The 24,266-nt window shown below is 28.7% G+C and overlaps 1 protein-coding gene across 1 annotated transcript in view; it reads right to left on the bottom strand.

Moving 5' to 3' along the window:
* LOC123301221 overlaps positions 1–24,266 on the bottom strand; it is a 251,801-nt gene that overhangs the window by 122,139 nt on the left and 105,396 nt on the right. Inside the window, exons 2-3 of the mRNA XM_044883956.1 lie at positions 7,841–8,257; positions 798–1,108 (exon numbers count right to left, since the gene is read on the bottom strand). Of these exons, the coding sequence (XP_044739891.1) occupies positions 798–1,108; positions 7,841–8,257 (728 nt within the window). The remainder of the gene's footprint in view (positions 1–797; positions 1,109–7,840; positions 8,258–24,266) is intronic.

The raw sequence follows: 24,266 nt of genomic DNA, 5'->3' as shown, positions 1-24,266 counted from the left end.
ATACGTAATGATCAGCTTGTAAAATTGTAAAATGATATTTTATTAATAGTTGACAACCAGTCTTTAGACTGTCTGCATTCTGATAAATGAGTGTACATTTAAATACAAATGTTATACAAATTTATAACAATATCTGCTTAGAAACAGCAAAATGATCCAAGGTATACTGGTCTCCAGGTACTACATCTTACCCTGCGATATATTATATCAGTAATTTTCACGTAATTCGAATATTATTCTCGAACACTTTAAAATTTTGTTGTTGATTTAATATTCAGTAAAATCGTATATTTCTAAAACCATACGGATTGGATTATTTAAAGTTGAATTATTTGTTATATTTACAAATACAGGGACATTACAAACCATTATGTAATAATTGATAAATGATTGTTAGCAATACGCAGTTTATTACAATTGAAAATTTGACTTTAATTCAAGAAAAAAAATATTTGACCGAATAAGACTTAAAATATAGTAAGTCAATATTTGCTTAAACTAACAAAATATTTACTTACTATACTATGTAAAGAATATATTTTCTGGCAACTAGTAATTTTATTTCAGTTTTACAAACATAAATGACATGCAAAATATATGGCATGCATATACACTTTACAGAGTATTGCAATAATTAACTCAGTCAGTGGTTTGTTTTCTTTTTTTTTTTGGAACAAATTGTATTTTACAAATAATTTCATAAAGATGTTATAAAATGAAATAGTAGACTCCGTTTGTCATAAAAAATGGACATAAAAACTAGTAAATATTTAAAAATCTAAAATTGGACATTTTACCTGAGTTGACGGTGAAGATGAACCACTATTACTGCCTTGATTCACTGTCGATGCATTATCAAATGTATTCGAGGTCATACGTCGATCATCACAAGTAACTAACGATGGACCACAAAAATGTAGCTCCAACCAAAATTCTGGTATTGCTGTTGGTACTTTTTCACTAACGGGTGGACATATTACTTCAGGAAATTCTAAAATTGCAGTAACTGGACCTTCCGGATAAGTTTGTACATGCTCCGGTGTAAGTGATAAACGTGGTGATGGCCATCGCACATCTAATTGTTTAGTGATCCCCACATCTTCAACATCTGTGTACAGAGAAAATACAAATTTTATTGTTTCAGAAAATATTTTATATTAGTGATGTATTGAATAAGTCTGATTTAGAAAATATATTAATTTAATTTAATTTATCAAAATGATAATTTTTAATGTATTTAGAAACTTCTTACGACATCAAGTAGAAGGAATATGACAAATTAAAATGGAATGACTCAAGTGAAATATTTATTTCGTACAAATGATCTTCGTCAAATTATGGAGATTATTTTATTTCATAGAAGTATTATAATATTCTTATTATTCAATATTATTAATTTCATGTCATTTATTCATGAATTTGGTTTAAAATGTTTTACTTTAAAGAATTCGTGAAAATACACATAACTATGCAACTACAGACAGCTGTAACACTTTTAGGACAATTAAAGATGTTACAAATAAAAGAAACCGCTCGAATGTTTCTAAAACCTCATGAAATTTGTTTCTTAAGTGTCAAATATCATTAGTAACGCATGAGTAAATCTCGTAAATATTTCTATTTTTTAATCGTCAATAAATTGTTAATTCAATGAAACGATCAATGTTAAATTTCACTTAAGAAATGAGTTGTTAGGAAACTTGGATTGCGTATACTTTATACATGTATAATAGTTTTCGATTATTTGGCAAACACTTAACATTGACGTCATACAAGTTGCCTAGTAACTAATTTTTTAAGTGAACTTTAACATTAATCGTTCCATTGAATTAACGATTTTTTGTTTATTAACAAATAGAAACAATTGCGCAACTAGTTCATGCGCTACTAATGATATTTAACACCTAAAAAAAATTTCATGAAACTTAGCAAAATGAGAGCGGTTTTTTTCATTTTCCTTTATTAGCCGACTTTTGTAACATCTTTTACTGTACTATTTAAGAAATATAAAAAAATCAATTCCAGTATGAGTTAATTGAAATTTATGAGAAAAAACATCATTAACCTTCATATTTTTGATGAAATATTTTGGCAATAGACTCTCGAGGAACAGAAAAGGTGCTTTGTAGTATGATTAATACATACTTGAAACTTCGGGGGTGGTTTCTTTGGCGAGTGCACCAAACTTCTCTCTACGATTTTTTTTTAAAGTGCTGTGTTTTCAAATGAGCGTGATAAAGGCATATTTAAGTTATCGGTCTATTAAAACGCAGAATGGAATTTGTCGGACACTATGACCCCTTGATAACATTAATAATTATTAAACAATTCAGCAAAAATGAACTATGTATGTATTCAAAACCAAAATTACTTAAATACGGTATGTTCGAGGTGGTAGACAAGTACACCGGTGCAGTATTTTTGCCGGGAAAAATATTTTATTGTTGAATAATTATTAATGTTGTCAAGTTAAATATGACGTTATCATGCTCATTTGAAAACGGAGCACTTTCGAAAAAATTCGTGGAAAGAAGTTTGGTAGCCTCTCTATAAAGAAGCCAATCACAAAGGTTCAAGTATGTATTAACCATTTAACCCCACGGTCCCACGGTCTAAAACATTTTTTGTATGATTTTCATCAAAAGAAATTCAATATTTTCCTCATATTTATAAGATTAAATAAGGAATACAATCGTTAATCGTTCTGAAGAAAGCATTTTTTTAAATTGAAAAAATTAGCCATTTATTTGTTTCTTTGTTTCTTGTAAGAGAAATTGATTTTAAATCGAAATTTGTTAAAAAATTCATACAGCCCTTCCCACCAGTTGCATAAACTTTTAGAGGAAAGTATATTTAACTGATTTATAAGAACTAGCCCATCACAATTTAGGTATTACATATCCAGAAAAGGATAATATGATTATAAATAGTTAACAGTAGAGTTTTGTTTGTCATTTACATTTCACATAACCCTTTTTTTCCTGTAGGAAGGTTAAAATTTTCCTGTACGTACGTACCATCATATGACAAAGATATTATATTAAAATTTATAATAATTAAATACATTAGTTTTACCACAATTATGAACAGAGATTTAATTAATGGATGGGATGCGATGGATGGATGGTTGCATAGAGGGTGTCTTGTCTTTTTAAGCAGGGTTTTTGTCACATTCATTTTTCAAACTTACTATATAGAGCAAGTAGGAAAATTAACTTTTGTACAAATTTAAATAAAATTACTTCAAACTACCCTCAGGATAATCTAAATTTGATTATTTTTACATGCTTGAAACTCGTTTTTCCCGAGGTATATTCAAAACTTATATTTTTTAACCATCCAACCAAAACGAGGGGTGTTATAAATTTTACCGCTATGTGTGTATCTGTTTGTTTTTCCTTCAGTCTGTCTGTGGCATCGTAGCTCCCACCTAAACGGATGATTTTTTTGGTCTTGTTTGAAAAATAATTTATTAAGTTATGTTTCAAATGCAAGTTTAGGGTTCCGTACCAAAAACAACTCAAAAATTGGCGATGGTCTTCCTCTTGATTCTGTTTAGGGAAGTCCATTGGGAAAAATAAAATTTAATAGAAAGTGTTCTTAGCTATGTTTCAAGTGTGAGTTAAGTACCCGAAACATTTGACGATAATTTTTTTAAATTTTGTAAATTTCCCTGGTTATATCCTTTAGCCAAAATGAACAGATGACTACTTTCAAAACGCATTCAAAAGAACCAATTAAGACATGTGTATAAATTTTTAAAATCCATTCGAAATATTTCTAACCTACTTCGGTAATCTTCTTAAAGTCTACAACGAAATATAATAATTTAAAATATTTTCTTAAAACTGAGCTCCAGCCATCTTAAATTTAAAACGGTTTTATAAAGGCTCGGTAGTTATATACATATGTATACATAGACTTTTGCTTAATAGTCTGCCTCGTTCTAAAATATGTAAAAATGCTGACCTCATTTTCAAGTTTTCATCACTTTAGATCGTAATTTTTCGAAGTAAGCGTGAATGAGAAGAATAACTGAATTACACGAGTTTACATTAAATGTCCCAACCCATTTTTCGGGGTAGATACTTAGTAAGAGATAATTCACCTTTGAGTTTCAATCTTTTATAAAGCGTAATTGCATTTTTCAATGATCGAATAACCTTAAGTTAATACTCTTTGATTGAATATGAATTAATAATAATTCAATAATTAATTCATGGTACCAATCAACATTGATGTAATCAAGATAATAAAAATTGAAAATGATGTAATTTTTTCCCGTTTTTTAATACTCTATTTTTTGTTATTTTGTATTTTGTTGTATTTTTATTTATTTATAAAATTCCCTGTAGGTTAATTAAATATATTTAACAATATAAAAATTTTTATTTGTTTCATTTTGTGTTGTTTTTCAGTCTCTCTGAGGAGATTCACCCTCAAGGTTTTATATCAAAATTTACGTAGTTTTAAAATTTATGTTGTTAGTAATGTATTTACTTGTGTGAACTTTAAAAACCCGTCCAAAAATCGAATTAATTCAAATTTCTTGCATTATCGATAAAAAGTTAAAAATTTTCTTAGCACTAGACACACGATCTTAAAGCAAACCAAGTGAAATAAAATTTTGTCTCGAACCTCATAACCTGAAGGTCAAATATTAGAATGTTACTCTTGAAAAAGTTTTAAGTTTTACCTAACGTCAAAATTTGGAAAGTAAAAAAGACAATATTGACAAGGTTGGGCAAAATAAAATGTAACAAGGATGGGTGAAGAACTAACACCCAAGTTTGAATGAAAACTTACTATCATGCCTGATGTTCCCATTCGGAGTTATTTCAAGAATTTGTTTCTGATTTCATATAATCTCAGGGGAAATGTTGGTTTCTAAGCTTGGTTCATTCTTAATCAATCTTTGCGTAAACTTGTACCATTGTGGGCCCAGCTATTATTTCCTACATAGGTATATCAAAGAATATTTTTAAACAAAGGAGTCCAAAATAAATGTGGTTAATGTGAGTCGAAGAAGACTGAAAACAATCGACTATAATGATCGAGACGTTAAGTGGTAAATTTTTTAGTCGGCTAAAACTCTAAGTACTATAGTGGTCGTTATAACAGCATGTTTATATGAAGTATTTCAAGGTACACTAAGTTTAGTCCCAAGATTTTAACGCTAAAATTTTGGTGTTCATAAAATCACCTTATTAGTCCATTTCCGGTTGTCTGTCCGTCCGTAAGCGCGATATCTCAAAAACGAAAAGACATATCAAGCTGAAATTTTTATAGCATGCTTAGGACGTAGAAAGTGCGGTCGAGTTCTAAAATAAGCTTAGGTCATTCATTAGAGCTTATTAATAAACATAGGTATTATTAATAAACAGTTGGGACAGCAACATCGGGTCTTGCGTCTGTGGGGCCCATCTTGTAAACGACTAGAGATAGAATCAAAATATTGAATGCAAAAAATTTTCCTTATAAAAAAATAAACAACTTTTTTCTGAAAGATTTTTTTCGTAAACACCACTGTTTACCCGTGAGGGTACAAATTAGTTTATAACATAAAGATGTGTATTAATTATATGGGAATATCAGTTATGTGTGTCTGGCACAGTCATGTAACATATATACACTATATTTACATGACGTAAAAAACCAAACGATTACGTAAGCACCACTATCTATACATATGGTATTTGAACAATTAACTTAGTCAATTGTTTGTTTTCATTTGTTATTATAAGAATTTTCGTCATTTGTTATTATAAGAAAAGTCGTATACAATGTAAAAAACCGAATTATAAAATCTACGTTCTTTTTGGTTTGTATATTCCGTGTAAGACAAATATTTTTGAAACTAAAAAATATTTTGTGTAAGGGAATTATTAACATTTGATCCTAAGTGTCAAGCGTCAAAAGTATTTGTCTTACATGAAATCCAATGTTCAGAAAGGGCTCAGTTATTTTATTTATAAGCAAATTAAATAATTTAACACATGGATTAAATACTTTAGATAAAAAAATTGGTCATTCTTGTTGAAGGTGTACCTAATTTTCCACAATTGCAGTTATACCTCATATAAATTGGGCTTTTTGGACACATGGAACATTCATGATAATTATATAAATGATATATAATTTTTGTGTATTTATTTATAGTCTAATAAATTTTTATTAATGGAATTTTGCTGTTAAAATTATAAAAAGAGGCCAACTTCATGATGTAGGTATAACTATATTGTTGTGTGCAATTTTTTTTTACACCTTCAGGAAGAATGAACAATTTTTTGTTCTAATTTTTTTTAATGCAACTGCTAACTAACTTTATTTGTCTTGATATTGTACTCAACATTTTATAATCTTGAAAAAAAAGTATTATTTTAAACAAACATTTTTATTTTTATACAATTTTGTAACAGTTATATCAAATTTTCATTTTAAAATTTTTTTTGTTATTTTGAATAAAAGCAAATATAGCCAAAAGTACAATGAATTTTAAGTGCTTAGCTTTTAGTTTTCCGTTTCACCCACCATTTTTTGTCATCAAAATTATTAAAATAATTTTTTAATAAGTAGTATTAGAAAAAAAAAACAAAAACTTAAATAAAAAATACTTTTTAAAGGCCCAGCTTTTTTGTACTAAAAAGTAGAAAAAAAATTATTTCTATCAGACACTCACGCGCGACTTTTTTTAACAGCAAAAGGCACTCCATTGGAAATATCAAAGACGGTTCGAAGCACCGCAAGCTTTTATAAACGGTCATATGGGCGACTCACAGAAATAAGCATCTCCTACTTTTTAGTACAATTAAAGCTTGCCCTTCAAGTGTATTTTTTATTTAAACTTTTAACCAATGAAAATCTCAAAATTTACAAAATTTTTCCTTAAAGCATTTTTAAAATCGTCGCCAACTTTTTTTTCGGGTACGGAACCCTAAACTCGCACTTGTAACATTGCTCGAAACACTCTCCGTTGAATTACCTTTTAAGCGAAATCAAAAAATTAAAATCGATTCATCCGTTTAGGCGCTATGATGCCACAGACAGACGGACACACAGACAGACACACGCATATAGCGATCAAACTTATAACATCCCATTTATATTTTTTAGTTCGGGGGTTAAAAAGGCATGTATATCAAAAATGGAAGAAGCGATGGGAAAATCAGGCCATGCTTGCCATAAAAATGAATTGTCATCCAAACTAAAAGTGTATACACAAAATTTTAGCTCGATCAGCTCGAAGATTTCTGCTTCAAAATTGGGTTGCAAGATTCCACGCGAACAAATATAATTATATAAAAACAGGTCGTTTGACATATAGTTAGCTAGTGCGGAAAATTCAATATCTTTCAATATTCAGCTAGATCTAATAAATTAATAAGATTTCAGACAGCGCCAATCGATAGAAACAAAATTGGTCAAGGAATGCATTCTTCCTAAATAAATTACATATTAAATTTGACACAGGCGATGAGTTACATATCCTCTAGAGGACGTTGGAGACCACTTAATTCTATTTTGTTCTATCTTAAACAATTTGGATAACTTCAATGTATTAGATGTTATCTTACTAACGAAATGGACAGCAAACTTTGGTGATTACAATCCAAAAGTGCCAAATATCCCTAGAAATTGGTAGCAATAAAAATGTATTGAATTGCCCTAGTCTTTTTTATGTTTATATAGATATGATTGCTGTGGGTTATATTGTTAAAAAAAAATTAACTTCAGGGCTTTGCTTGCTAGTGAGAGCCCAGCTAGGTCAGAGTCCTCACAAGATAAAGCAAACCTAGATAAATAAAACAAAAGTTTGAAAATAAAATCGTGCCAAACTTACCCGAAACATTAACACCTTTCGCTCGTGTCGTTAAATGTAAAATATATGGTCCACCACGCGAAAATATTCCACATGGTAATTTCAATGTTGTTACATTTGCATTTAATGCCCTTGCATCCGGTAATATTTGTATTGTAGTTAAAAGTTGTATATTAATATCATCATCTTGTCGTGATATATCTAATACTAAATTTTGTGGCCATATTATATTTTTTGATGAATCTGTTCCATCTTGATTATCTGTAGGGATTCCACGACCCATATACCATATTTGGACATGCAGATCACCACTTAATGCAATATGACTTGGTGGTATTATTAATCGTAAATTAGAGAGTAAGTCTTTATTCGAGTGCTCATTTTTAATATGTACATTACTTATATGATTATTATTTGATAGTCCAGGTGATGATGGATCTGAAACAATTGAAACAGAAAATTATTTAAAAATCGAAACGAGCCATGTTTATTTTAAGTAAAAAGTTATAGTATATTTAATAAAATGAGAAAAATGAATTAAAATTTATGAAAAAACAAGAAATCTGTAAACTTTCGTGGACATCCGGTAGGAAATAGATTCTTTTCGCTATAATTTTTGTATTTAGGCCGACCTTCCGCATGTGGATTGACGCACCGTAACCACAAAAAAACGGAAGAAATTACAAAAATGAAAATAATTAAAAATAATACACTTTTTTTGTCTACTCTATCATTCTTCTATTTCTTGCGAAACGGAGTTTTTTGAAGTCTCCACAGCAATTCACTGTGATAAAATATAAGTGACGTCACAGTATTGACGTTCTAATATAATATCTCTTTGTTTAGTAATAGGGTTTCTCATTTCTCGGCTTTTTTTATTTCATGAGGCACAAGAATTCTCGAGTTATTATTAAAAGTTTTGCTTTCTTACAAAATTAGACTGATTGCTAAGATCAGTTAAATCAAATGGTAAATTTTTAGCTTCCATAAATAGTACTTATAACAAATCAAAAGTAAACAATAAATTCAACAATCCTCGTACAGCTTTTATTATGTCTTTAATTAAGTAAAAAATATTTACTTAGTACAATTAAATGAACAAAATTTCTAGTACGATTAGACAACTATGTTAATATTTAATTACATCACAGCCTTTTCATTAAACAAATCGTAATTAAAAATAAATGGTAAAATTAAATCAATAAAATTACTTGTAAATATTCTGATAACTATTTTAATTATTATAAAATCACAGGATTTCGATTAAACAAATCATAATTAAAGAATTAACTAATTTAATTTTTCTTATAAAGTATGCTTTCAGAAATATAAGAGCATTAACAGCATAATCTAATAAACGGTTTCTTATTTTATTGACAATGTTTCTCGATAACGAGAAAACACGCCCATTCTCTCTTGATGTTGGCTTAATTGTCATTGCAGCTTTTTATATTTTTTCTAGAGAAGGCGTTCGTTGCCCGGTAGACTCAAATATCTGAAATTCTTTTTTTATGTGTTTTTTTCAGTAATTTCAACTATCTCAATGGCTTTTTTTAATTGAAGTTCAAACACTGTATTGTCAAGTTTAAGGTTTTCTTCATTATCTCGATTTGTGAAGGAAACTTCGCAGGAACCAGCATACAGTTGGGATATAAGCCATTATATAATTCTTCGGGATATTTAATTAATGTCGTTCTGTTGCAGCTTTGAAAAATCCTTCCATTTTCATTGTTGTAGGTTATAGGGTTTTGTTTTTGTTTTCTTAGTTACTTAGCGCACGGAATTTATTTCTCGAGTGCTCGAGGCATTAAGATTTTTTCCAGTCTCGACTGAAGGCAAATTTCTGGAGAATTCAATATAAGAGAATTTCTCTCTGGAGAAAATAATATTATTTTGGACAGAGATGCCCATCCAAATGATTCAACAGTTTGGATTTCATAATTTGTAAGTGAGTTTTATGGTATAGATACATTTATACTTTATCGGTGAGTGCTATATTAGATGCTCCATTATCCTTAATCCTAAATCCAAAATTCCGATGCAAAATGTGTGGAAATCATCCCAAAAATCATTAAAAGGGTTTCAGATATGCTCAAAGTGGATTGCTTTATTTGAAAATAGCTTTATTTTCTAAATGAAAAATAAAAGTACACATTTCTCAGTAGCGCAGTTCATCTGTATTAAAAAAATCTTTATGAAGACTACACAAAATTGATGGCTTACGATAATCTTAGTCTATTAAAAAAGTGGTGTTTTTATTAAAAGGTAAAAGATATTTCACTTTTTTATGTTAAAAGTCGACGTGACTATAAAAGTGAATATAAAAAGCTTTTATTGTTGTTGGCTTTCGTTGATCACTTCCGTAATTTTCTGTTTACATAGAGACTGATCACTAAGTCCTCCACTTATAATATTAATTTTTCTCGTACTCGTTATTGTACCTTATCCTATTTATCACTTCATCCTAGTGAAACTTTTGAGTTAAAAACACGTTTGGCCAAATGTGCTTAGTATAGAGGTGAGAAAAAATCCAAGATAAAAAAGAAAAATTTTTATTACAAGAACCCTCTGCTCTAGCTAGAATACGTCTTATTTTTTAAATATAAACTAAAATACTGCAGTTGTGTCCATAAAAAGTGGTTCAAATTAATTATTGAATAATGTTAAATTTAAAAATTTAAAGAAATCTCGCCACATATAATCAGATCTGATCGATATAGCTCCTAAAAGAATGAATCGATTTTGAATTTTGCTTTGTTTGAAAGGCAATTTGATCGCGAATGGTTTTATCTATGCTTCAACTAGCTAAATTCGCGCTTGAAAAACACCTAAGAACACTTTCGATCAAATTACTTTTCAAACGACAAACAAGAGAAAAGTACAGTTTAAAGAAAAAAACGACAAATTTTTCGGCTTCGGAATTCTAAACTCGCATGGAGTTAAAAAAAAACATTCAATTTATTTATCCGTTTAGGAGCTTAGAGTTATAGACAGACCCGTAGATACACATACACGTTTAACTTATGAAACCCCTCCTGTTAGCCGGGAGTAAAAAATGCTAAGCTATGGAAACTGCAGTGGAAATTAGTTTTTCGAGCTTTGTTTTTGTGTAGTTCATTGTATATGTGGTAAGAAAGTTTAAAAAAAAAAAAAAAAAAACATTACACAAAAACTTGTAATTGAAATACGAAAAAAATTGATAAATATGGAAAGTTTAAGAAAATAGAAGTAAAAACACTGTTTAAAACAAATCTATTTTTAGGCATCAAAAAACTTATATACAATAGAGTCAAAATCAAATCCCTGGAAAACATCACAATCAATCTCATAAAGATTGACTCCCGTATCTAGTAATCAACAAAACATTTCTGAGTAGAATGAATGGAATAGATAGAGATTAGTTTGACACATTTTTTCAATAACACATTTACTATAATGTTAAATATTTGATTATTTTTTCTTTACGGTTTTTTCCAACCCTAGCTACGCATTATGTGACATTTATCTTATTTTTTAGATCAATAAAATGATTATAGATTACACACCTTACAGACACCCTTATAAATACAGGATGGTTCAGAGTGAATGGTAAATAATTTATGTACGCATTTAGGAGTGCAAATTAAACATAAAAGTTGGGCCTATTCTCGAACGAACTTTCATGTTTACTTTGCGTTCCTAAATATGTATTTTAAATTCATTGACAAGTTTCTATCAAAGTGGGTCATATTTTTATGCGAACAGTGTGCATTTGATACACTTGGGAATAAGATTTTAATTTATGGGACCCTTTATAATCGTTTCTAATAACGTACCTAACAATATTTACTATTTCTCTTGAAACAAACTGTATATCTATTTCGTACAATATTAATATTCATTCTTCTAAAATATTGAAATAACTTTTCCATTATTTATTTCAATGTCGAAATTGACATTTGTACATTGAGTGTAGGTAATTATCATTTATTATGTAGGGCTATATAGATAACTATATTTAGATGCAATATATTGATCCATATACGATTATTTTGTAAATTTTCATATTCCATTTGTTGTTTTCTTGGCATAAAAACACTCCGTAAAGCATCCAAAACATTCTGAACAACTGTGTCTATTTTGATCACAATATTAAAGAGGTATTTTCCAAATTTAGAATAATTTAACCAAAATTCGATATATTCGCTTGAATGAAACGAAAGGGAATTTTTATAAGAATAAATAATCTAATTTAAATGCAAGAAAATTCTGAAGAGATGAATACTTTGAAAATGGTGGTTCCCTTTTGAACTGAAAAATATCATATTAATTAATATGAAAATTGACGATAAATTAGAATATACAAGTGAAAATTAACAATTGATTGAGTTAATTGTTGAATTACTCCATATAGGCAATGATTAAATTGAAACTTAACTTCGCCTTAATTTGGTCCCTCAAGGAAAAATAGGTAGATTTGTAAGGATTCTATTTCTTACGGTTAACAAGACCATCTATGTTGCTCATTTAAAAACTCAAACTCATCTTTTACATCCTGGCTACTCTTTAAAAATTACAGCCCAAAATGTCATTTAGTTTTTGAGTTACTGTGCTGACAGGTAGGCGGATAAATGGAAATGTACTAATAAGGTGACTTTAAAAAAACCTATCCGAACATTCTGTTTGTAGCATTTATATTTTCTAACGTTCAAAATTTGGGAGTAAATTTAATATACTTTGATATATTTCATATTTAAGGTATAAAAATTAATTCTTTTTATATTCTGTAAATAACCACGGGAATTATTATTTTGGTTCTTTTAAAACGTTTTTTAGCAATCAATAAATTATAATATTTTATTTACAGGTGTTTCATAAATATATGGTGATACTTTAAGTTTAAATTTTTCTTTAATAAATTTCATTCGAGAAAAAACTATTTGAAACTCTTTTCCCACTACTTATAATATCTACTTTGGGAAATATATATCTTCTATTTTATTCTTCTGGAATCCTCGATTAACACTACCGGCCCTTTGAAATTTAAAATTTAAAAGTTTTGATATTGTAGTGTTAGTAGTGGCGTTCTATCACCCTGAAAAATTTCCATTTCACAGAAATGCTTGAAGTTGGTGGAAATTTGATGTATTTTTTTGTTATTACAACACAAATAGCTTTGAATAACAAAAGGAGAAATCGTTTTGTCCGTCATTCTATATATTTCGGTGTGCTGCACATCTTGAAAATTGCCTTTATCTGAGTGTCGAACAACGGATATCCCCTTATATCGAATGTTGAAAAATGATGTTTACAATTGTAAATCAATGATAAACAAAACTCTAAAAGGGTAATCACCAAGATTTTTGAATAATGACTTACATATGGTTACAAATGTATTACCTCTAGCTCTTGGTCTAATGGGAGTTAAACGTTTGCGCACTTGAGGAGGGCAAATAAGAGCTTTTTCGCTAAAAAATTGCATAAATGAGAAATACTTAATTTGGCATAAACAATTACTTAACCAACGAAATCAATGATAAATGCAGATCAGAGGAGAGGCAGTTGCCTTGATAGGTCGTAATTCTGGTACGCCCCTCGGCTTATACTTATGTTGCTTACAGGACAGAATTGAATCTAAAATTTTTCCTAATTTTTACCCGACTGTCTAGGAGTGGTTATGTTTATGTATATATTTGTATGCATGTATGTATTTGTTTATAAATTTCTTTATTACCTCGCATGGTCTCATTTTATTCGTCTTAAAAACCAAAATACCCTTAGATCGCTGTTTTAAAAAGAGGAAAAAATGCGGATTTTTGGCGCAAAATAGTAACACGTTAATAAAAAAAATTAACCAAACCTATCGAGTAGGGTATCAAAATATAGGAAATTAAAGGGGGATTACAAAAATTTATATAAGATGTATGTTTTAATTTAATTAGGAATAATAAACTAGTTTAAAAAGTTTTAATATTGTCTAATAAGAGGGTTTTTTTAGTATCGGGAGACTAAAAAGTTATAAATAAAATAAGTATTTAAAAAAATCAAAAACTCGACTGCGTTTTATCAAAAAGTCCGAAAAGATAGAAACAAGGCAAGTAGTTTACAAAGCGACTGTAACAGTTGGGTCAAACATTTGTTACAATAGATTTTTATTAAAACATCTTAAATTTTATAGTTTCTTACTGCAAAGTATAATAAAAATTTAAAAAAATATATTACGTGTATATTTTAATCATTAAAATGCAATTGCACAAAGTAAAGCTCGACACAATCGATAAAATCTAATCTGACTGAAATTTTCCTAATAACCGCCCCGTCTGTTAAAGTCGCTATGTAAACTACTGAGCTCGTTTTTTTCTTTTTATAATTTATTTAAATCAGTTGGCTTTTTAATTTTTTTAGTATTTTTTTTTTTTTTTTTATTAGAACAAAACATCCTATAATTTTGTTTTGATTTCGAATCTTTTCATCTCCGAAAAAATTACGAATCAGTGTAATACAATTTTGTTTTTTTATATCAATCATAAGTTATTTATTTATTTCATTTTTCAGAAATATATAAATATTTTTTGTATAATTCTCATCAAAGAAAAAAAAGTTTATTAGGATTGAATTTTATGATGTGTAGAAGGTATATGATGATTATCATTGAAGTTCATTGATCAAGTACAAGTTTGTGATCTGTAAATAACAAATTTATTTTAAGCTTTGTAAATATGTTTCTACATTTAATATTAGAGACAAATAAATTTGTTTTTATGTTTTTTTTTATGTTATACAAGCATTACTCGTTGAAAAAAACACTGTATACATAAGTGGTGTGGCATTGGTCGCGAAAGACGTTTAAAATATTAGGCTGATCAATTGCAATAAGAAGAATCTAACAAGTTTTGGAATGAGAGTCTATAACAGAAAATTGTGACCTACGTGTTAAAGACATACTGGCCTAAGTTGGCACTTGCAGCAGGGTAACATTACTACTTTTTTTTTTTGTACTGGAATACTTTTCTTGTAGCCAGGATATGTACTGTTCGATTTTGAGCTATTGCTACCAATCAAGGGCAAACAGAAAGAACGACGCAACGGTTGGCAATTAATGACTCTGGCAACTGTGTGAATCAATTGGACATGTTACTGTGTTACAAGGCACCATGTTGACAGAGATGAATTTTATTTTGAAAAACATTTATAAATACTAGGAAATTTATTAATTTAGCACAATTTGTTTAATGTCAATGCTTGCATTACTTTTAATAAACTAAAAAGTTTAAAAAACCAATACAATGATGGTGCGCTTTCGGCCGCAGGTTTTCAAAAGTTTTGAAATTATTATCTAATTTTTTTACGTTTATCGAAAAAATTTTTAAATGTGTTTATTCTCGCCTTTTCTCCCTATATTTTATAGTTTTGGAGAAAATAGACACCAAAGTATTGTTTGAAAAAATATTTCAAACAAAAGTTGTTTATTTTATTAGAAAAAACATTTTCTGTAATTCTGTATTTAAACTTTTGTTCTATATCTTACAGTTTAGAAGATAATTCACGCCGACCTAAGGCCTATTTACCCTATGTTGCTCTTTTACGAACTCAAACTTATTTTTTAGGTCCTGAGCACGCTATAAAGAGTTAAGTTCAAATATCTCTTTGCGTTATCATGATGACAGACGGACATACGGAAATAGACCAATTAGGTGATTTTATTAACACCAATACCAATATTTTGGTCGTATCATCAATATTTCTAAGCGATACAAACTTGGGACTAAAATTAATTTACGTTGATCATATAAATATAATATAAAAATATGATTTTAGAAAAAAAAGTACAGTGCATTGGACATCGCACATTTCATTTAGAACAAAATTAGATAGAGATAAAAGAAAATATCTAATGATTTGAAACGAAATAAACTTTACATATATTTTTTCTCAATATAATTTATAATTCAGTCAATTTTAAAACAATTTAAATTTTTGAGATCAAAAAAATTATTTGAGATATTTCATTTTATAGTTATTTTGTAAATTATGTAGCTATTCCTTAAAATCGATATAAACAATTAAAGAATTGAAAGAATGTTTTTTTTTTCATATAAATTTTCTTCTGAAGTAGTTTGTAGAATCGAAATCTCTGCTTAATATATTGATTTGAAATTCCAAACTGTATCAAATTGCCTTAAGAATTGCCAAAAGAATTACAGGAAAACAAGACATTTTAGTTCTTTAAAGTCAATTTTTTCACACTCACTTAAACAACTTGAATGGCAGATCCTCTCGTTTAAAAGATTTACATTTGTAATAGAAAAATATCTAGCCAGAGAAAATTGATGAAGCAACACCATCCGTTTAGAAAACTGCATGGATTGCTTTTACTTTTAACAAAAAAAACCGACTTAAAAAAAAAACAATTCAAAAACAAATTAATATGCACTAAAAAGAAAAACGAAACGAAAATATAATGTAGTTACAATTATTGTTATTTTTGGACCCGGTGTCAGCCAAGGAAACAAGTGTGGCTAAACAGTTTGCTAAATTAGCTTGGCTGTCACCGACTCCAAAAATAACAATAATTGTAACTACATTATATTTTCGTTATTTTTTACTTTTTAGTGCATATTAATTTGTTTTTGAAGTCGGTTTTTTTTTTAAAGTTTTTTATTTTATGATTTTTGAGGATCTGAAGTACACTAACTAATCCGTCACTAAAAAAAAAATGAATCATCAAAATCGGTTGAAGTGATACTGAGTTATTCGTCCATTTGTCACGCACATACTGAATGCAAATTTAAGACTTATATCGTTTTCACATAGATACCATTGTCAGAACTGGACCAAATTGAAATGGGACCACACGGGAAGCATGATCTTTCAAATATATGAAAAATCGGTTCACCCAGTCAAAAGTTCTGAGGTAACAAAAAAAAAATAAATACAGGCGAATTGAGAACCTCTTACTAATTCAACTTGATTCTTGATTTATTCATTATGTACATCTCATAACGGTCAAGGTCGGAGCATTCTAATAAATGCTATTTCCAATGCTATTCACAATGAGTCATATTTATTTTTATTTATTTTAAAATCAATAAACATTTTATTTCCTGTAATACATCAACCTAAATTCCATTTGTCAGAATTGGTATAGTTTTCAAATATTCCATCAGCCCACATTTCTTGATGATTCTAATATTTCAAATAATTATTATATTATTTGTATAAATACAAAAGGCCTGTGACCTGATAACCGAAATATTTCGGATAGATTGATATCACAAAGCTATTATACATATTTTATTTTACTAAAAAATGTTTTTTCAATTTGATTTTTCCGAGATTCTCGGAAATTTATCTTTTTCGATTTCTATACAATTTTATAGATTTTGTATGAGTTTGCAGTTTTTAATAAGTTTCAAGGAAATGGTCAGACTTTTAAAGCTTTTATTGATTCCATACTCTAATAGAATTTTACTTTCGTTAGTTTTGTCAAAATGATTCAGGTATAATTTTAAATGGAAAAAGTTTTTTTAATTACTTGAATTAAAAAAAGAATAAATTATTGTTTTTTTATTGGAATTATATTTCTTTTTTTCTCTTCTGAATAAAAAAAGGTAAGATTTGGATTTGAATATGAACAAAAAAAAGTAAATAAAAAAAATGACTTAACTCATAAAAATATGCTTTCAATATGTTGTTCTATTATGATTATATTTAAATATAGGGATATTAAAGATTCTTTATGCGATAATTCGCTTGAAAAAAAAAAAATTATTCGAGCGCCACATACCCTCTGTACACAGGTAAGTACACATATCCTTTGTACACAGTTATGACGAAATTCGTATAAAAAAATGAGACTCACCTCTTAAATATTCATTTCTGGAAAAAAAAATTTATAAAGAAAAGCGGTTTTCCAGGTAAGAATGGTTATAATTCAATTTCAGTAAGTTACAATTCAATTTCAAGCACTGCTATTACTCTTTATTATATCGATTTGAAAGGACATGTAACAGGTATTCATATCTTCCTGCCGTAGGTACTTTTTTTTTCATTGTTCACACCCTGATTCCGTGGAATAAGAAACAGTATCTTTGTGTAAACAATTGGGAAAATAAAACAAAAACAAAATTGGGAAAATGAAGCGGTTTTTCAAAAAATAAAATGACTCAGGGCTGGTAGAATATGAATACCTATTTCATATCCAAATTTCAAATCGATAGACTAAAAGTATAATTCCATTGTTACTTTAACCATTCTTATCGGGAAAACCGCTTTTCCTTATAATTTTTTTTTCATCAATAAATATTCATTGATGAGAGGATTTAAAACAAATTCTAAAGTTTCACGCCAATCAAAGAATGATTTCACACCAATTAAAAATGTGTATAGAACAGCCTTAAATACTTCCTTTTATGTAGAGCCTGCTGCAACAGTACGATTCAACAGACTTCATATTCTAACACCAGAAGAAGAGATCGTCTTTTAACGAGATGGCGTGATGATCTGGTCAGTTTTGCGGATGGTCAATGGTTTTTGGAAGCGATAGATAGATATTTTGGAATGGCGGTTTTTAGGTGAGACCTTCGCCCAGCCAGTGGTGCTAATAGCTGTACTAAGTTTGAAACGCTTAAAAATATTGATGCTACGAAAAAATTTTGGTATAGGTGTTCATAAAATCATCTAATTAGTCCATTTCCGGAAGTCTGTCGCCTGTCGTCTGTCGACAAGAACAGAAAAGTGAGGTCGAGTTCGTAAATGAACAACATAGGTCAGTTCGGTCTTGGGTCCGTAGGACCCATCTTGTAAACCGTTAGAGATAACACAAAAAATTAATTGTAAAAAATGTTCCTTATAAAAATTAAACAAATTTTGTTTGAAACATTTTTTCGTAAACATCACTGTTTACCCGCGAGAGCGCATATTATGCGCAAGTTGTAGTAATATATAGGTACATCAGTTATATATGTGTGACATGTATATATGTGTTATGTGACAGAGTAATAAACAATGTCTATATACATGGTATTTCAACAATTAACTCAGTCAATTGTTTGTTTTCACTTGTATTATATACATTTCAATCAAAAAATCGGCATTATGTTCATGGAGGTTCGAAAAAAATGAAAAGAATTTTCTATTATAACAAATAATTTTATGAGTTATAAAAAAGTGAATCAAATGAATATTGTATACATATAGATATGATAGATATCGTACGTGTATCATTCTTCATATTTTTATTTTCCTCCGTAAATACATTAACGGTGGTATAATATGTATAGTATACGAAAAAAAAAATTGTTTTTATGACGAAATTCGTATTAAAAAATGTATAATAATGTTTATTATATAAAATATTTTTAACCGCAATAAAAGAACGTGTGAGACACGAAATATTTAAATCCTCTTTTTTTGGGAGAGTTTCCACAAAAAACTTTTATTTAGATCATATATAATACAATAAAAAGCGTGCGAGACCCGAAAACTTTATTTTTTACTTTTTTGTTTATAATGATCTAAGAGAAACAATAGACCGTGGTCGGCAAAGGTGCTTTGTTAAATGAAAATAATACATACTTTAACTTTCGTGATGAGCTTGCTTTTGGTTAGTATACCAAACTTTGTACGACATTTTGTGCTGCGTTTTGTAATGAGAATAACGGCATTTATGGGCTGTCGGTCAGAAGAAACCCATTAAGGAATTTATCGGGCACTAAGGTTATTTGATTACATTAACATTTATTAAACAGTTCAGCAAAAAAGAACTATGTATGTATTCAAAAACAAAAACGCATAAGTATAGCACGTTCGAAATGGTTAACAAGGTCGTCGGTGCAGTATTTTGGTCAGACAAAATATTTTAATGTTTAGTAATTATTAATGTTATCAAGTGGTCATAGTGTCCAACAAATTCCTATTATGTTATCATGATTATTTTTAAGCGAAGCACTTTCGAAAAAAGTCGTAGAGAGAAAGTTTGGTAAACTCGTCAAAAGGTAGCCATCCACGAAGTTTCAAGTTAATATGTATTAAACAATTAACAAAGCACCCATTCTGTCCGTTGGCTTACAATATTCATGAAGCAAGTTTAATATAACATATTATCGTTTTTGGTGATGTCATTGAGTCTAAAACACTGTTTTGTTAAATAACTATGAAGTTATTCCAAATGAGAATTTTTCTTAATGTTACTGAAATTTTTTTCTATTCAAGTGTCGATTTTTATGCCTAAGCAAATGCAGCGACCACTTCATTCAAAGATAAAACTGTAATTTTACTTCTACCAATTTAAAAGCCTTATCTCTAAGCAATTTTTCACTAAATATATCTGGTTGGGTTGTCATACCGGATATTATTATAGTAATATTAATTATAATATAATAGTAACAAAATCCCTAAGGTATTCATTATTATTGATTATGCAAATCGAAACTCTCTTCGCACACAATTGCATCTTATAGACCGTGAACCGATAATAAAACAAGTTGTTCATGTAAGTTCAATCATTATGATCCACAAATTCATTTTCCCAAATGATGAAAATAACTGTTCCCATAAAATATTATTTATTATGTTGGAATAGGGGACACAGTCGCTTTTTATGTAAGAGAAGGTATATGATTGATCTTCACCCATTTGATAACCAGGTGAAACATATTTTTTTATGAAAAGTGTCCATGGCTAATTTAAATTATATTAATTTTAATCAAACGGTTTTTTCAGGTAAACCTTATACCATTATTATACCATGCATATATGAAATATACATAGTATATTAAGTTTAGTCTCAAGTTTGTAACGCTTAAAAATAATGATGCTAGGGAAAAATTTTTTTCATAGCTGTTCATAAAATCACGTAATTAGTCCATTTCCGGTTGTCCGTCCGTCCGTCTGTGGCAGGATAACTCAAAAATGAAAAAAGATATCGAGCTGAAATTTTTACAGCGTACTCACGTACTTACGCTACAGGACGTCAAAGTGAGGTCAAGTTCGTAAATGAGCATCATAGGTCAATTGGGTCTTGGGTCCGTAGGGACCCATCTTGTAAACCGTTAGAGATAGAACAAAAGTTTAAATATAAAAAATTTTCCTTATAAAAAAATAAAAAACTTTTGATTGAAACATTTTTTTGTAAACATCACTGTTTACCCACGAGGGCGTTAATTAGGTGCAAATTTTATAGTATGTATTAATATAGGAATATCAGTTGTGTGTCTATTTAAAAGTGAATATCTTTTGTTATTTACGTGACGTCAAAAAAACAAACGATTGCGCATCAACACTGTCTATACATTTTTGTATGTGTTATGTGATAAAGAAATCAACACTGACTATGCATGGTATTTCAACAATTAACTTAGTCAATTGTTTCTTTTCACTTGTATTTATAATTATATTATCTTTCTTCTGATGCTAATTTCGATCGGTTAACAGATCGGTGTAGTTACCTATATTGGCTTACCTGCTATACAGTAGGTATGAGCTGATCTACATCGATCTGTTAACCAATCGAAAATGGTAGCAGAAAAAAGATAACTTTACTTTGAAAATAGTGGTATAAGCTTGCCTGCAAAAAACCGTTCATGGAAAAAATTGATTAAAATTAATTTAATTTCAAATAGCCATGAAGATTTTTGGGTTGAAAAACTATGACCTTATACCGTCTCTCAAAAAATCAATTATCCTAATATTTCTATGAATATTAGTTTTACAGAAAAAATGATCCGGGGATAAATTATTGTTCTCTAACTTAACATAATTATTTAAATACTCAGTTTCTTATTATTTCGAGAAAAATTATTACGAAAAAACGGGAGCAAATGCTTGATCGCAATTAATTTTTATGAATCGTGAGCGAAAAAAGGTCCCCGAAATGGATACACGCTATCAATCTAAAAGTGGTGTTAATATATTGCAGCATGTAAAGAAATGTAACTGAAAATTATAATGATTCCCTATACTGGGTCGTTAATACAATTTCATCTTATTTTATGGTTTTGTTTTTTTTGTTTTGCATAGAGAAAAACTTGTTAATTAAGTTAAAAAAATTGAGGTTTAAGCCATGAAAATTACGTGGCGAAAGTAATGAAAATCGATAATTTCCTTGGAAAATCGAGAAGTTGCTTGTTTTTCAATGATTATTATCCCTGACATTTATGCTATATGCTATTAAGTCAAAAGGTTTAGTGTTTTAGGAGTGAAAAGGATGAAAATTAATAAAAATTGATTTACATGTATACTACATTTAAAGCTCGGTCTACAAAACCTCTACTTTCTTTATCACCAAACTTAACCTTATCAATCCTACTGAAGACAGATAACAAGAATCTGATAATTTTTATTCCATTATGGGCTTAAGGTCTATATTCTTTGCAATGTTAAATGTCAATATCACATGTATTGAAGCCGGAGGTAAAAGCATATTCTTGAATGAATTCGATAACTACAGATTTTACAATAGTATGAACATACACAATATTATTAAACTTTTTTTTTCTTGTATTACTACTGCTAACTTTGCAAAAGGGGGTAAACAATACAATATAAAATAAAAACCTTTTGAAAGTTTAAAGTTTTGTAGTATTATTTAAATAAATAAAAACAAGACCCAAGCGTCGCCCAGGAAGGCAAATAGGGGAAGATCCCACTCCTAGAGATTTACAAAAATGATCAAAGTCCATTCACTCACTTTACAAAAGTAAAATTTAACTGAATTCAAAATTTTCTTTAACATTCAAACTTTCATTTTCATTGGTAAAATTGCATTTCAGGTGAATTAAGGGAATAGGTCTAATTTTTAAACACTACCATTTTCTATTTTTTTTCTCTCCCATATTTGGACTTGAATGACTTGATATTTTGATTTGGATGAAAATAAGTATTAAAAGTATGCTGGCCTGTTTGGTAAACGTTGCTCTGTCATTTTTATTGATTGATTATATGGCAGAAAACATTTGACTTATCATATATATCCAAATGCTACTGTTAAAATAGCAGAATGGAAGCATGTTTGTAATTTTTGCATTTTTTAGCAATCAGTGGTCTTCTTTTATTTAATAATTATTTTCCGATAATTCATATTCTGTATCTTTCAGATTGCCCTCCTCAAACCCATTGGCTGGAAACGCCCCTGAAAAATGTTACTTTATACTTTTCTACCTATTTTAAAATAAATCTCTGATAATAATATTTTAAATTTTAATATCCATTTATTTGTTATTTACAGACCACTTGACCCATATTAGTTTGAAACATTTTAAAATAGGATAATTGAGTAAATTAAATTTTTCAAATATAACAAATTAAGAAGCAATGAAGGAATATTTTGATATTATATTAAATAAAAATCTGATTTTTCTACAACATTTTACAAAAAATTCCATAATTTAAAGATGTACCATGAATTTTTATCACCTTCTATTGGAAATGTTTATCAAAATGTGCTACATTTAACTTTTTTTTTCAATTTTGTCTTAGTAACGGTCTTAAATTTCATAGTCAAGTACCATAAAAAAAAATTTTGGCGTTAATAAGTTAAGTAATTTGTAATTATTTTAATCACTTGAACTATACAGTTAATAGTTACAACATCAAAAGTTAAGTAAAGTGATTACCTGGATCACGAACAGTTAATAACACGAATAAGGCTTGTCTTTCACCCATCAGCTAAGGGAAGGAAAGTTATTTTATTATAAAACATAAAATTTTATAAAATATCCCTTAAATGTGTTGCTTAAAAAATATAGTCAAAAACAAAAATTCAAAAACTTCGAAACCTTGTCAATTTTTTGGGTGCAACCCCAAACCGCCATTTTTGCAATAAAATATTTTGATATGCAATTCAATGAGTTGCTAGAAGAGCGTAATTATTTATAGCAACTAATTCATATACTAGTGTTCATGAGTGATTTTTTTTGTGTATGTATGTTCTCGTAGCTCCTAAGCGGATGAACTAATTTTGATTTTTGTTTATTTGAAAGAAAATTTTACCATTATTATTTGTACTTATGTTTTAAATTCGAGTTTTGGGTTCCGTACTCGTTAACAAAAAAAAAGTAATGATTCTCAAGCATACGAGCAGAGTTTCTTGAAACATTGTTAAGAACAGTCTCGATCAAATTACCTTTCTAACAAAAAAATCTAAATCGGTTCATCCGTTTAGGAGCTACGATGCCACTAACGAATCATACATGATTTTGTATCGCGAGTTTCTTTAAATATTTTGATTTATGTATTATACCTGAAATTTATTTTAAAGAGAATGCTTGTTTATGTGTCCTTAACTAGGATGCAATTCTGTAAAAATGTAAAGGTTCCAAATCATGTAATGTATAGAGAGAAAACTAACTGATTTATAAAAGCTGACAAAATAGAATTTAACAATTTCTATTTGTGGTTACAAAAAGCTAGGTAAATAGAACGCAGAACAAGGTTATACATTATTCCCATTATACATACATAAATACAT

This window comes from Chrysoperla carnea, chromosome 5 (assembly GCF_905475395.1).
Source record: "Chrysoperla carnea chromosome 5, inChrCarn1.1, whole genome shotgun sequence".
NCBI lineage: Eukaryota > Metazoa > Arthropoda > Insecta > Neuroptera > Chrysopidae > Chrysoperla > Chrysoperla carnea.
This window is presented reverse-complemented; position numbering and strand designations above follow the sequence as displayed.